The 14,212-nt window shown below is 45.4% G+C and overlaps 1 protein-coding gene across 1 annotated transcript in view; it reads left to right on the top strand.

The window, feature by feature from the left end:
- Window positions 1-10,416: 10,416 nt before the first annotated feature.
- Window positions 10,417-14,212, top strand: part of LOC146821117 (cystatin-like) — a 77,315-nt gene continuing 73,519 nt past the window's right edge. Inside the window, exon 1 of the mRNA XM_085612075.1 lies at window positions 10,417-10,791. Within this exon, the coding sequence (XP_085468201.1) occupies window positions 10,513-10,791 (279 nt within the window). The 5' untranslated portion in view covers window positions 10,417-10,512. The remainder of the gene's footprint in view (window positions 10,792-14,212) is intronic.

Below are 14,212 nucleotides of genomic sequence, written 5' to 3'. Positions count from 1 at the left end.
CTGAATGTGTCTTGGGTGTTCTCTTGGTCTATTAATGCAAGGGCCTTAGTGAGTGTGGGGATTACCCGAGCGTAGAGTCTGGCTAACTTCTCTGGGTTAGAGGCTAGCCTTTCCCACTTCACTCTCCGTCTATTGTTCGTAAGACCTAATCCCGGCACAGGTATTGTTCTCAGTGCTCTCTTAGCATCATGATAAGGGAGGTTATATTCCATTTCTAGGGCATTGTGGTCACTGTCCACCCTCGGAAGTACCCGAAAGTCTATGACATGCGACCATGCAGCCAATGGAACGAGAATATAATCTAGTTTTGACTCCCGACCCCCTCTGTTGTATGTATATTTTGGGGGGGATATCAGATTTTATCCTACCATTGCACGCCCGAACTCCGTATTTTAGGGTTAAAGATGTGATTTGGAGCGCTAAAGGCATCCATGCTTTTGGACCCGGCGCCTCCAATTGAGGTATGGACCAGAATGCCTCCTCCTCTAGGGCTAGTCCATCTAATGAGCCATAGAGCGGTTCATAATGGCAATTTAAGTCTTCTCCTATTAAAAAAGGTGTACCATCTGGAATTTCGCGTATGACATCTGCGAGCTCCTCGATGGTACGGGACTCTGTCGTAATGTTTACTGGTCTAGAATAAACATTTACCAGAATAAGCTTGTTTAAATTTGGCCATTCGAGGAGTACAACTAGAATATCCTCACTGCTTGATGGAAGTTGGTCGGCCCTACATCCTAAATCAGTGGCCACCCATGTTGCTAATCCTCCCGAGGGACGTCCCTTGCCAACCCATTTCGCATTTGAAGAGAATGTAGCATAGCCAGTATATGCTAACTCTTCACGTGCCCAAGTTTCCTGGAACAAGCATATGTCTTTGCCCTGGATGTATAGATTCCATTCAGGGCAATGTAATTTATTAAATAAGCCCGCCACGTTCCAGGAGAGTAACTTCAATACGGAGCTGGTAACGCTTTTTGTTACAACATTTGAAAGCGAGCCCTTACTTAGGTGCAGCCCCAGACACGTATTAGCTGGTGTATTACTATCTTGGGGCACCTCTACCTCATTTATGATAGTTAGGAGGGATGTAAGACGGGTGACTGACTCGCCGATGGGATAGTTTCCCTCGAGGTTAACTTTTTCTCTAGGGCTAGGTATACAAGTGCTTGTATCTTGTGGGCCAAGCTGACCACCAACCTCCCCATTCAGTGTTGTGCTCAGTCAATCTACCATGTCAAGAGTCGTATATCTATTATGAATAGGGAGTTGGTCATAATACTGTGTTCTGTTTGAATAGGGGATCCTATTCTCTCTATTTCCCCATTTAGCCCTTCTTCTCTGTACTAGTTCCCAACCTTCCTTATCCTGTTCTTGTCTTGGGGGTGGATAGAAAAATGATAGTGGTAACACTTGGATAACAGTCCCCTTGTCACAGTATGGCCAATTGTGTATGTACGAAACAGTCAAGGGGTCCCTGAAATTGATCAAAATGCAATCCCCAGCGATAGATTTCTTAGTTGGGCCAAGCCACGGAACTCTTCTTACCATTAAGACTTCACTATTTATTTCTTCAGGGAGTGGTCTGTTTGTGGAAAGCCAACTAATAACCTTATTTTTGAGTGCTTCCACTGGTTCCCTCTGGGATTGATTTAATTCGGGAACACCTGCCAAGATGATTGTATATGGGCTTGCCTCCGGAGGTAGATTATCCTGTGTGTATTATCGTTGCCGCTAATCTGGTCCCTAGTTCCCATCACAGACGATTTTTCCTGTGTGTTAATATTTGCTGCATATTCTGTGGCTTAATGGCTGGGAGGTAATGTTTTTGAGGACTTAGGGACAGGGCCCCTTTCTTTAGCTTGGGGGCTATTTTGGTCATTTCACCACTAATACTCTGCCCTGTTCCTAATAATTGAGTATCTTTCATGCAGGCAACTGATAAATTTGAGATTCCCTTTTCAATGTTAAGTAGGGAAATTTCCATCTTTATTAATCGCTCCTCCAAAGGTTTGAGCATTACCCTTATCAGAGTGCGAATGTCTGAGAGGGTAATATCATCCTCCCCTAAATTTGTGGTAATACTAGTGGGTATTTGCTTTGGTAGGTGGGGGGGTGATATCTCTTTGTTTGATGGCAAAGACTGACTATAAATAGGTTTGGCATTTGTGTTACCCTCATTCAAAGGGGAATTCTTAGCGATTTTTGACTTCCTCCCCCGAGAGCTCTGAGCCTTCCTCTTATTTTTCGGGATAGCTCCCTCCCTCTTTCTCTGCCTTTGCAGTGTGGGCTGATGTACCCCGGTAGTAGTTCTTTTAACTGCTGACATAGTTCTGTTAGGTGCAGTTACAGGTGGAGGTGGCTCTGGTAAAGGTAAAGATAAAATACTAAAGTCTATCGGGCCGAAGTATCACAGTCAATGTCAGGTACAGTGGAACCACTCAAAGCTGAAGTAACAAACATGTCATCACTTCCCCTGGGACCAGCGGCTGGTGATATACATTCCAGTCGCTGTTCGGGGGTAGTTGCCTGTGCAATAGGGCCCATAGATGATCTCCGTACCCAATCAATTTCTTGTGAAATGCGACGTTCTAATATGGTGATTTCATCAATTAAGAGCGAGCCAGCTTTTGCAAAATAAGTGTCCAAAGTACCTTGAGGCTTCCCAGCGGCCAACGAGGTCTTGCTTCTTGTCTCTCTTGAAGACATTCTCTGGTTAGGATGGTGGGCTGTGTATTCGGGAGTGGGGACTTTTTGGAGCAGGGGGAATGGCCCAAGCCCGATCTCGACCGTTCTCGAACGGCCTCAAACGGCCCGCACTTTGCCCGGTCTTCGCCCCGGGCCGCGCCCCGCACGCGTCCCGCTAAAGGGCGGGACCGTGATAATGAACAGGAAAGCCGGAGGAGGAGGAGTCAGGAAGAGGAACCAGGTGCAGCCGGTAAGTTGTGAGCAAGGCAGCCTGGTCCTCGCAGTCCCGAGTGTGTTAGGATCCAAGTTAGAAGGAGTAAAAACAAGTAAGAACAAGGGCCCCCAGCAGCGGCAGCGTAGCGTCCTCAGCAGCCTTCAGCGAGAGCCCAGAACAAAGCCCAGCCGGTTGTCAGCGAAGTCTCAGCCTACGAGCGGCACCCGCAAAGCGGGGGCCGCGAGGCGTGAAGAGGCTGGCGTGGGAGGAGTCGGGAAGAGGAACCAGATGCAGCCGGTAAGTTGTGAGCAAGGCAGCCTGGTCCTCGCAGTCCCGAGTGTGTTAGGATCCAAGTTAGAAGGAGTGAAAACAAGTAAGAATAAGGGCCCCCAGCAGCGGCAGCGTAGTGTCCTCAGCAGCCTTCAGCGAGAGCCCAGAACAAAGCCCAGCCAGTTGTCAGCGAAGTCTCAGCCTACGAGCGGCTCCCGCGAAGCGGGGGCCGCGAGGCGTGAAGAGGCTGGCGTGGGAGGAGTCGGGGAAGAGGAACCAGGTGCAGCCGGTAAGTTGTGAGCAAGGCAGCCTGGTCCTCGCAGTCCCGAGTGTGTTAGGATCCAAGTTAGAAGGAGTAAAAACAAGTAAGAACAAGGGCCCCCAGCAGCGGCAGCGTAGCGTCCTCAGCAGCCTTCAGCGAGAGCCCAGAACAAAGCCCAGCCGGTTGTCAGCGAAGTCTCAGCCTACGATGTATGTAGTATGGTGCAGTGCGTTGTCTCTGTGGTCTGGCAGTAGTGGATTTGTTGCAAAGGATCATGGTTTGTGTGTGTTGGGCCTATTTATTGGTCCATTTGTGGGTGTGGCTGTGTTTGAACTTTGGGTGGGTGTGTTATAAGGAGTGGTTGTGTTTTGGGCCTCTGTTTAGCTGTTTGGCAGTTGCAGGTCAGTGTATAGGATGTATTTGGGCTTGTTGGACACGTTTTGTGGTGTTGTGTGAATCGAATTGACTCTCCTTGTGTTGTTTTGGTTTGTCCTGGTTCAGTACGAGTGTTTTTGGCGTCTGTACGGTGCGTACATGGGCCATGTTGTTGTACAGTGCTGTTCTTTGCTATGGCTTAGTACGACTCGTACATGCGCGATGTTGGGTGAGGGTGCTGGTGTAGGGGCCTGGGGTAGGGTGCGTACAGACACGGGCAGGGTGTTGGTCTGCATCGTCCATCGGTGGTGGTGTTTCGCACCGTACATACAGGGGGGGCTGGGTGTACGCTCCGTACATACACGGGTGGGGGTACGCTCCATACATACACGGGTGGGGAGTTGGTACGCTCCATGCATACACGGGTGGGGGTACGCTCCGTACATACACGGGTGGGGGTACGCTCCGTACATACACTGGTGGGGTGTGGGTACGCTCCAATCATACACGGGTGTGGGTACGCTCCGTCCATACACGGGTGGGGGTACGCTCCATTCATACATGGGTGGGGGTACGCTCCGTACATACACGGGTGGGGGTACGCTCCGTACATACACTGGTGGGGTGTTGGTACGCTCCATTCATACACGGGTGGGGGTACGCTCCGTACATACACTGGTGGGGTGTTGGTATGCTCCGTACATACACGGGTGGGGGTACGCTTCGTACATACACTGGTGGGGTGTGGGTATGCTCCATTCATACACGGGTGGGGGTACACTCCGTACATACACTGGTGGGGTGTGGGTACGCTCCAATCATACACGGGTGTGGGTACGCTCCGTCCATACACGGATGTGGGTACGCTCCATTCATACACGGGTGGGGGTATGCTCCGTACATACACGGGTGGGGGTACGCTCCGTACATACACGGGTGGGGGTACGCTCCATTCATACACGGGTGGGGGTACGCTCCGTACATACACTGGTGGGGTGTGGGTACGCTCCGTACATACACTGGTGGGGGTTCGGCACGTACATCCGCGGCCGGGGGGGCGTTTGGCACGTACATGCGGGGGCTGGGGGGGTGTTCTGCGCGTACATACGGGGTCTGGGGTGGGGTGTTCGGCGCGTATGCGGGCACATGTCTCCATGGTTGCTATAGGAGTTCGGTCCGTACTGTGTTTTTTCCATACGGTTGTGAAATCGGAAGGACGGGACGGATCGTACTTGCGCGGTCGGACTTCATTTTTCCGATTCGTACGGTAAATCGTCCGGGGATGTGTCGGACACATTTTCCGACCCGAGGACGTGTGGGGAAATTTTCCCAATGTGATTCGGATGGACTTTTTCCCATACGAATCATACTTGGCAGTTTATACGCTACTTGTACAATTCGTACGGTAAAAAATCCGGATAAGATTCGTACGGGGAAAATTTTTCCAGGATCGGAATTGGCCCCATAATGTGCAGGGGTCAAACAGTGCTCAGAAGCAAATCATACAATGCTAACTCCTCCACCATATATTAAATATTCCTTAGCTGATATGCAGTTCACTGGAATGACAAAAATCTATTTCACCTGTGGTTGTAGGTTTCAATGCTGGGGTCAAAATAGAGTCCTCCACATACAAGATGACCGGGAGGCGTGGCCAACCCGTGAAGATGGGGGATGTGTTGCTTTAAGGCTCCTGGTTGGAGCCCGGGAATCATTTAACATCCGACAAGACAATGGGATTCCACTTCATCAAATTGGACTGCATGCTGATTAAATACAGGCCGTTGCTGCTGTGACAATCCCAGCCCGACTGAATGACGCTGGTGTGCACCTTTCAGGCATGGAGTGGCCTCCCATGTGGTAAGCGGGCCCGGAGTTGTAAAATCCCAGAATCAGCCCTTACTTGCTACCAGCTTTGATTGTGGAAGGGCTGCGGCTGCCGATTAAGAGGCCAGGTCTGTCCTGCAGGGTGTTCAGACAAAATATTGAGTCCAAAATATTGAGTAAAAAATATTGTTATATGGTAATATCGTCAGCAAGAACATTGTTGTCAAGAATATCAAATTTAAGGTAAGTAATATCATTTTTTTTAAATATCTAAGGGGTCGATAATTAAATTATTACCATTTCCCCCCCGCTACATTACAATGGCGGGGGGGACCCCGGCGTTACCTTGCGACGGGTGATGCTTGCAGCACCGCCCGTCGCAATGTAAGAAATGTGGGATGCGCTCGCCAGTGTGGCGGACGCATCCTAATGCCACTGGCAGGACCCCCGCACCTTCGGCGGGCGGTCTCTGGCTCCCTTGCGATGGCGGGCGGACAAAGTCTGCCCACCATCGTAATGGGCCTCCAAGTTATTAATATAGTTTGCAAAACTAGAGTTAGCTATAATTTCGTTTTTTAATTAATGTTCTGTATTTTAGTATACATTTTAAATGTATATGATGTACATTTTTTGTATAATTATTGTGTATGTTTTTTAATATAGTTATTACATTTTTAGTAGTTATTACATTTAATTGAACTAATTTTTGTGATTTTTAGTACCGTGTCAGGTTGTGGGTTTATAGGGGTGCAGGGTGGGGAGTCATTTAATTATATAATAACTTAATGATTATTTGAATTCATATTTATTTAATTGATAATTAATTGTTCTAATTGTGCAGCTAGTTTTTTTAATTGTAATTGTTATGTGTGGGTTGTTGGGTTTACAGGAGTACAGGATGCAAATTAATTTAATTTTAATTAGTTAATAATTAGTTGTTAATTTATATTAATTATTCAATTGATAATTATGTTAATTGTGGATATCTTTTTTTTAGGTGCGGGCTGTGTGGTTTATAGGGGTACACGGTGGTGAGTACATTAATGCAAATCAATTAATAATTAGTTGTTAATTATTATTAATTATATAATTGGTAATTAATTATGCTAATTGTACAATTATTGTTTTATTTTAGGTATGGGTTCTGGATTTATAGGGGTACTGGGTGGGAAGTAAATTAATTTCAGGTAATTATTCATTATTTAATTGATAATTAATTTTGTTAATTGTGCAATTAAATATTTGCAAATTAAAGTTTAGGTGTAAATTGTGGGTTTTGTCGGGGTATATGGTGGGAGGAATATTAATTTTAATTCGCTAATAACTAATGTTTTAATTGATATTACTTATTAGATTGATAATTAATTTTCTTAATTGTATAATTCATTTACATTTTTAGGAGTTTGTTGTGTGTTTTGGAGGTATTTTGTGGGAAGTGAATTATTTATATTTAATTCATAAATATTTTTTTATTAACCTCTTCGATCGGAATGTCAGCACTGCGGGAGCGCTGCGGCGGAATTTGCGCCGCAGCGCTGACATTCCGATCGCGGGCGTGGTCATGACGTCTGCCGGCCGTCGTCCGCACACGCCCATCGTGACTCATGACGGCCGGGAGACGTCATGAGCACCGAAGAGGTTAATGATAATAAGAGCCTGATTATGATGGTGTTCGGATGAGTGTCTGACCGCCATCCTGTCGGGAACGGAATTGGCCGTCAGGGAGTCGGCAGTCCCGCCAGACAGATTACGATCCGACAGCCTCTTTGCATTGAGGCTTGTACTGTGGCCCAAAAAAGGGCAGCAGCACTAGCCTCACGGCTAAGAGACATGTTTGTAAACATCCCTGTAACTTGTGAGAGGCACCATGGGGTGCCTGCCACATGGTGCAGGGATGTTTAGAGGGGCACCATAGGACCCATAGCTGAGGGCCAGGGGGGCCCTCTCCACCTGCCTTTTCATAGCGGGTGGACAGCATGAAATGGCAGGCGGAAAGGGACATTGTATCCCTACGACGGTGCCTGAGCATGCACCACCACTATTGTAGGAGTGCAGTCCCTCCGACTGTCCAACGGGCTCGTCGAGCCGGTCAGGTGCGTAGCGGACGTTGTCTCCACCAGCCCACCATCCGCCCGCCATCTTAATGCAGTGGGCAGTCCTGCAGGGGCCGATGGCGGTGGGACCGCCGCTGATGGCCTGACGGTGGTGGTTGCACTGCCATCGTAATCAGGCCCTTAGTTTGTTGCTAAATGTTTATTTTGATAGTGTAAATGATTTAACTTTTTTTGTTGTTTTAGGCGTGGGTTGTGTGTTTTGTAGGGGTATATGTGGAAAGTAACTAAATTAAAATTATTTAAGAATGTTATTGTTAATAAATAATGAATAAATAAAAATATATATCTACATTAAAATATTTTTGTTTTTTAATTATAATAATATTTGTAGTTATTTATTCTATGTATTTAACATTATAATATGCATTTATTTTATTTAGTATTTAATATAAAATATATTTTTTTATTTATTTTAACATATTCATATTTTTATGTTTTTACTATGTTTTTGAAATTATTTTATTGTGTTGAAGAGAATTTGTTTGTTTCTAATGTTGCATTGACTGCAGTGGGAATAGTAAATGTTACCACTCCACAATCCAACACTTTCCCTTCTGTTGAACTGACTGGAGTGGCAATAGATAATTTTATTTCTTCGCAATCCAATACGTTCTGTACTGTTGTATTGAGTGTAGTGGGACTTGTAAAATGTACACCTCCTGAGTACGACACCTTGTCTACTCTTGTATAAATTGTAGTGGGCATAGTATATATATTAATTTTAACATTTTAAAGTTGACGTTATATTGTTGTAATTTATATTAATATGTTTTTGGTTATTTAAAATGATATTTATAATTAATAATGGTTTAATATTGTATTTCTCTTAGTAATTTTTTTATTTTGCTTTATTTATTTGTAATTAAAATTGATATATGTATCTATATTTATTTTTTATATTACATTTAAAAATGTTTTAAATTATAATATAAATTAAACATATTAATTTATTAATATTATTAAATTAGATGTATGTAAAACAATATATATATATATATTAATATACATGTTTGTTTTAATTTTTGAAGATAATAATACTTGTTATATTTCTCAAATAAAATAAATAAATATATTTATTATATTAAAATTATTATTTCATTTAATTAATGTTTACTATTTCAAATGATATATATTTAAAAATCGATATTTTAGACAACTATATTAGTGACAACGATGATTTTTTACGAACCACCCAATGGACGGAGGGTAGGGCGAACAAGAGGGTCAAAAGATGGCAGGGGTCTACCTTGACCACAATCGGGCCTCGCCTCATCGCCTTGGAAGCCACCCAACCACACTAAGAGAATGCGTGCGTCTCAGCCGTGTGGATAGTGCAAGAGGGCGAGCTGAAGGCAGCACAAAAGGGCACCCAGAGAAGAGTATCCTAGGTAGAAGAGTTGCTCAGACGGTATCCTTGGGATGCCTCACGGCAGTTTCATAGGGGAGCAGATGACAGCACACAATGACAGCCAGAATAGAAGAGCTTCTCTGACATTGTCCTTTGGATGCCACATCACAGGGACATGTGGCGCAGGTGAGTGGCCAGCAAGGGTCCAGGGAAGCGGAACAACACTTACAGCCCCACCTGTGTCTGATGGCCGCCCACAAGGTCGGTAGCAAAGTAAGCCTAGAACCCTCAGAATCCGAGACACCTGCAAAAGAGCCATCGAGCAGGGGCAGTGCTGTCAGCCATCAATGGAGGTGAAACCAGTGGACAATATGCAGAGTGATAAGTGTGTTATGTAAAAAACAAATTTAGATCACGAATGACCAAGCAGTAAGTTGTGTGATGTAAGATCCATGTTTTGTAACAAACTGCGGCCTTTGTGCACCACAAACTGCTGTCCCCTGAATAATTGGCGGGAAGCGGAGGATGCATTGTATGGCCAAGAAGGATGGGGGGAACTTGCACGCCTGTGAGAGGTTATCTGTCGCAATGCCATAGCAATGGTGGTGACCATTATATGAATGCCAATAGCTTAACACAACTTGTTGCACCAAAGCTCTACAAAAATATCAATGCCCTTCTTTTATCAATTGTCAACATCTGTGGTCTCTGTGAAACGCCCTAGTCCATAGCTTTCTTTAAAATATCAGACCCTTAACAAAACCCTGCTGGTGACGTTGCTTTCGCTTTATTAACAGATCAGAACACAGTGTTGCTGGCTATGTGCACACCCTTGTTCATCCAATTTCTCGGTAAGATTCAGTATAGAAGAACGTCATAAAATTCAGCTCTGGACACGCGCTTTCAAAACCAAGAAACATTCCACTTCACTCTCCTCCACCAACAGAATAGCAACCGCGCAACAAATTCCTTTAAAATAAACTCTCGCGTGAGTGAGGCGACCATTGTTACATTACGCGTGTTTATAATTTCCTGTCCGTAGAGTTCAGGTACCAAAATGGAAAAAAATGCACTAGTCTGGGAACTTTTTTTCCTTGGTTTAAAAAAAAAACGTGAGGGGAAGGCCTTAGATCAGATGTAGATGCTCATGTAATCTTCACAGGGTACAAGACTGTGAGATTCTGCAGACCGCTGGCCCCGGGCCGTAGGTTAATATTTAGTTTAGCTGATCTTCCTCTCTAAGCCTCCAGCTGTATTTACAGTTGCATAACGCTAGGCAGATGACTTCAGGATTGACTGTCAACCCCCGTTGCGTTTTGACATCTGAAAGAAAACATGAGGCGAAGGTGTCATGGGATGAGTTTGGCAAGCCGTGCTTGCAAACGGACTTAAATAACCGTCGAGTATCTTGCGAATGTGTATTCACGGAGCGGGGAAGGAGAGCACGAGACAGCAGGGGAGACTCACGGAGACAGAGAAGATGGTTGGCGCGTGGCAGGTCTCCTTAATGGCCGTCGCGGTCCTCTACGCCACGGTGCCTACGGCAAGGTGTATGCCGGGGAGCTGGCAAGACGTTGATCTGCGGAACGAGGGTCTAAAGAAGGCCATGAGCTTTGCCATGCTCGAGTACAACAAGGACAGCAACGACATGTATAGAAGAAATATCATCAGCATTTTTAAAGCCAAACGTCAGGTGAGCGGGGGCATATTGTGATTGAAGCACCTTGCCCTGATGATTTACATATTTATTTATTTTGAAGTGGTATATTGATGCTAACGAATTCCCGGGGGGATTGGCTTCGCGTTATCAAATGCAAGCACAATACAATATATAACATTCATCTAAAAGTTACGTGTTCGTTCCGGTACAATGGGCAAGAGAAAAAGACAGCTTTGATTTTCATTGATATACGTTTCTATAAGTTACTTAATGTAGAAATAGCTTTTATGGCAGTCCCAACATTTTCCCAAATCTGCATTTCTTTGCTTCTAGCCCCGCCGGAGTCCCTTGAGGTGTCCACCTACTGAGATACATATTCAGTAACATTAAGGTAGAGAGCCTCGCATGTTACACAGGCGTCAGCGAGGAGAGCCGGTCGTTGCAGGTAGAGAACACCGGCACAAGTTTTTGGAGACCGGAGTTTATTTTTCCTCAACAGTCTTGCACCCAGAACAAGAGAGAGACAAACTCAAAAGGGTGAACAAAAAGAGAAACGAAAGATGGAAAAACTGCGATAACGGGATAAAGCAGAGATGTGAATTAATGAAAAGCCTAGCTGAAACACAAAGCTAGCCATTAAAGGTGACACACTTGCAGTTGTGTTTTGGGGCCTATGTTTTTTATCATACGTGGTTTTTTAACAGTGTGCAAATGGTGTTAGTTTGTCATTGTTGCTCTCTGTCCAGAGTCATTATAGGCGGACCAGCATGTTGGGTAGTGGAGGTGTGTGTAGCATGACCTCTGTGGGAATATGCGTGTGAGGTCCTAACATGAGATTTGGTTGTGTTGCAGAGATCCTGGCACTCCTGGTATGCCTGCGAATGTCTGCCAGGTGTGTGGGAGAAGTAACGCACGTTTGACACCGGATGTACTATACACACTTGATTGAAGAATAGTACGCTGGTGGCCAGAGGCGCAACTAGAGCCACATTTCGGGGGGGGGCTAAGAAAAAATTTCGGGGGGGGGGCTGAATCTTTTAAGCCATAGGCAGAGTGGAGCTGCAGAGGCTCTTAGAAGGGGTGAAGGCCTCATTAACATGCAAATGGTCTTTTAAAGACCTGTGAAGTGCTCGGGTGCGGCTTTGTGTGCGCCGGGAAGCTGTCTCATCCCGGGCTGCCACATACAACGGGGCGGGGGGGGGGGAGGGGGGGGCTGAAGCCCTGTGAGTCCAATGGGTGTTGCGCGCCTGCTGGTGGCTATGCTATACCCTCCCCGTTTGGATGGTGGTACGGTCCCAGCAGTGCATCCAGTGTGTCATGGGCCCTTATGAAAGAAAGGAAATGAGCTACCTGACTGATGAATTCTAGATTAGAGCAATAATCAGGGTTCAGTGGACCTCTCAGGCCTTTGGGGTCCCGCACCTGATGCACCAACGGAAGCTGTGCCCAGGTACCGCCTCGAGGGTCTGAAGCCCTAGTATATTGATCTATGGTAGTTGTCTTTAAACTTTGGGGGCGACTTCCAGGGGATTTACTGAATGCTGGGGATTAGGGCCAGAGATTCACAGCATAAAATGCATTCTGTGTGCCCGGAGGTATCTGCTCCCTCGAACAATTTACTGATACACACTTTGTTTCCCGCTAAGAAGCATAATTAGTGATAGGAACAGAGGCACCACCCTTTTTTAATGGGTGTTTTTAACAAGTTTTTGTCTGAATTGTTAAGCAGAGATAAGTGCCTAATTTATGAAATTTTGGCATAGGGCAGCGCAGCAAGGCACTATAAAGTAATGTCAGGAATACTGTGCCTTCATGCCCTTTCTGCTTGCTCTGGTGCTGTTTTGGCACTCTAGAGTCAATGTAGGCACCCTTGCACCATGGTGCAAGGAAGCCTCCATTGCAGGCAGGATTGTTTTTGTGCAGGAAGGGCCCCCCTCCTGCACAAAAACAATCCTACTATGCATTTTCCTCTTTCTATATGTGCTGCTGAACACATGGAAGAGGAAACAACAATGAGAAATGACCATATTTCTCTTCGTTACGCCTCATCTCAGGAAGCGTACTGATTTGATGCTTCCCCAGATTTACATCACTTTGTGTATCAGGGACAGTGTCAAATTCCGTGGGTGTTCCATGAGGAAACCCACCACGACTCCCAGGAACTCCTCCAAGGAGCAGAATAAGATGACGCAACAATTTGCACTGTGTCAGCTTACTCATGATTCATGAGGCCTCTCAAAGCCACGATGGGTGGATGTTGCATGGCTTCATAAGTCTTTATGAGAACCCTGTGTCACGCATGTACCACTTTACGTGGTGCAAAAAGGATGAAGGGCTCTCATAAATAGGTCCCTAAGTGTCCAGATATGAAGTAAAAGTCTTATATTGTATTTTATTACAATCAATGCAAAAAAAATCACGGACAAAATGCCACAGCAAAACAGTTAACCATGTCACATAAAATGGATTGCTGGTTTTAAAAATACAAAAGGTAGGGGGCGTGGCTAAGTGCGCAACAGAGATGGCGGCATTCCTTTGAGCTCCGTAGTATCACCGGTGCGGAAGCTCGATTAAAGATGTCTTTTGGGTGATTTTCGAGCACCCTTAGACACGGAACAGCGGCGGAACGACCCACGACTTCGGGAGGCAGCTCACTGGTGCTCTAAGTTGCCTCTTTGGGTGTCTTTTCTTGTGAGGCATTCCTGACCACGACAAGAATCGGATATGACGCCTCATATGGCAGTCACGGCTCGCCGTTTAGAGGTTTGAGCTTGCCTATCTGCGCTTAACGGCTGCTTACCTCTTATGCTGAACATGAGGTACTGTGCACATTAACCCTTTCATTATTAGACCTCTGGTCTTCAAATTTACAGTTTTTCAGCCAAGGGAATACTTGCTTCAACGCCGTTAGAGCATACAAGATGGCGGTCGCTGACAGAAACTCCTCCATGGGATATATTTCTTTTTTAAAAAACACAAAGACTACTATTTTTGGTGGCATTTACTTTAATACTGCCGGCCAACCACTGAGAGGAATATCGGACAGAACGCCCATATGGCAGTTACGTCACAGCTCGCCGTTTAGAGATTGGAGTTTGCTTATTTGTGCTTAACGGCTGCTTACCTCTTATTCTGAACATGAAGTACTGTGAACATTAACCCTTTCATTATTAGAACACTGGTCTTCGATTTTCCAGTTTTCAGTTAAGGGAATACTTGCTTCTGATGCCGTTAGAGCATACAAGATGGTCGCCGCTGACAGGAACTCTTCCATGGGATATATTTTTTAAAGAAACACAAAGTCTACTTTTTTTGGTGGCTTTTATTTCAATACTGCCGGCCTACCTCTAAGATATATTTTATCTGTGGCATTGTATCTCAAAGCTGTCTGCCTTTACAACTGTTTTACCGCTAAATATTGGCTGCCCATGTCAGGTCCTTCACTGTATGCGCA

Source organism: Triturus cristatus, chromosome 6 (genome assembly GCF_964204655.1).
Source record: "Triturus cristatus chromosome 6, aTriCri1.1, whole genome shotgun sequence".
Lineage (NCBI taxonomy): Eukaryota > Metazoa > Chordata > Amphibia > Caudata > Salamandridae > Triturus > Triturus cristatus.
Note: the sequence above shows the minus strand (reverse complement) of the source record. Positions and strands in the feature narration are given on the sequence as shown.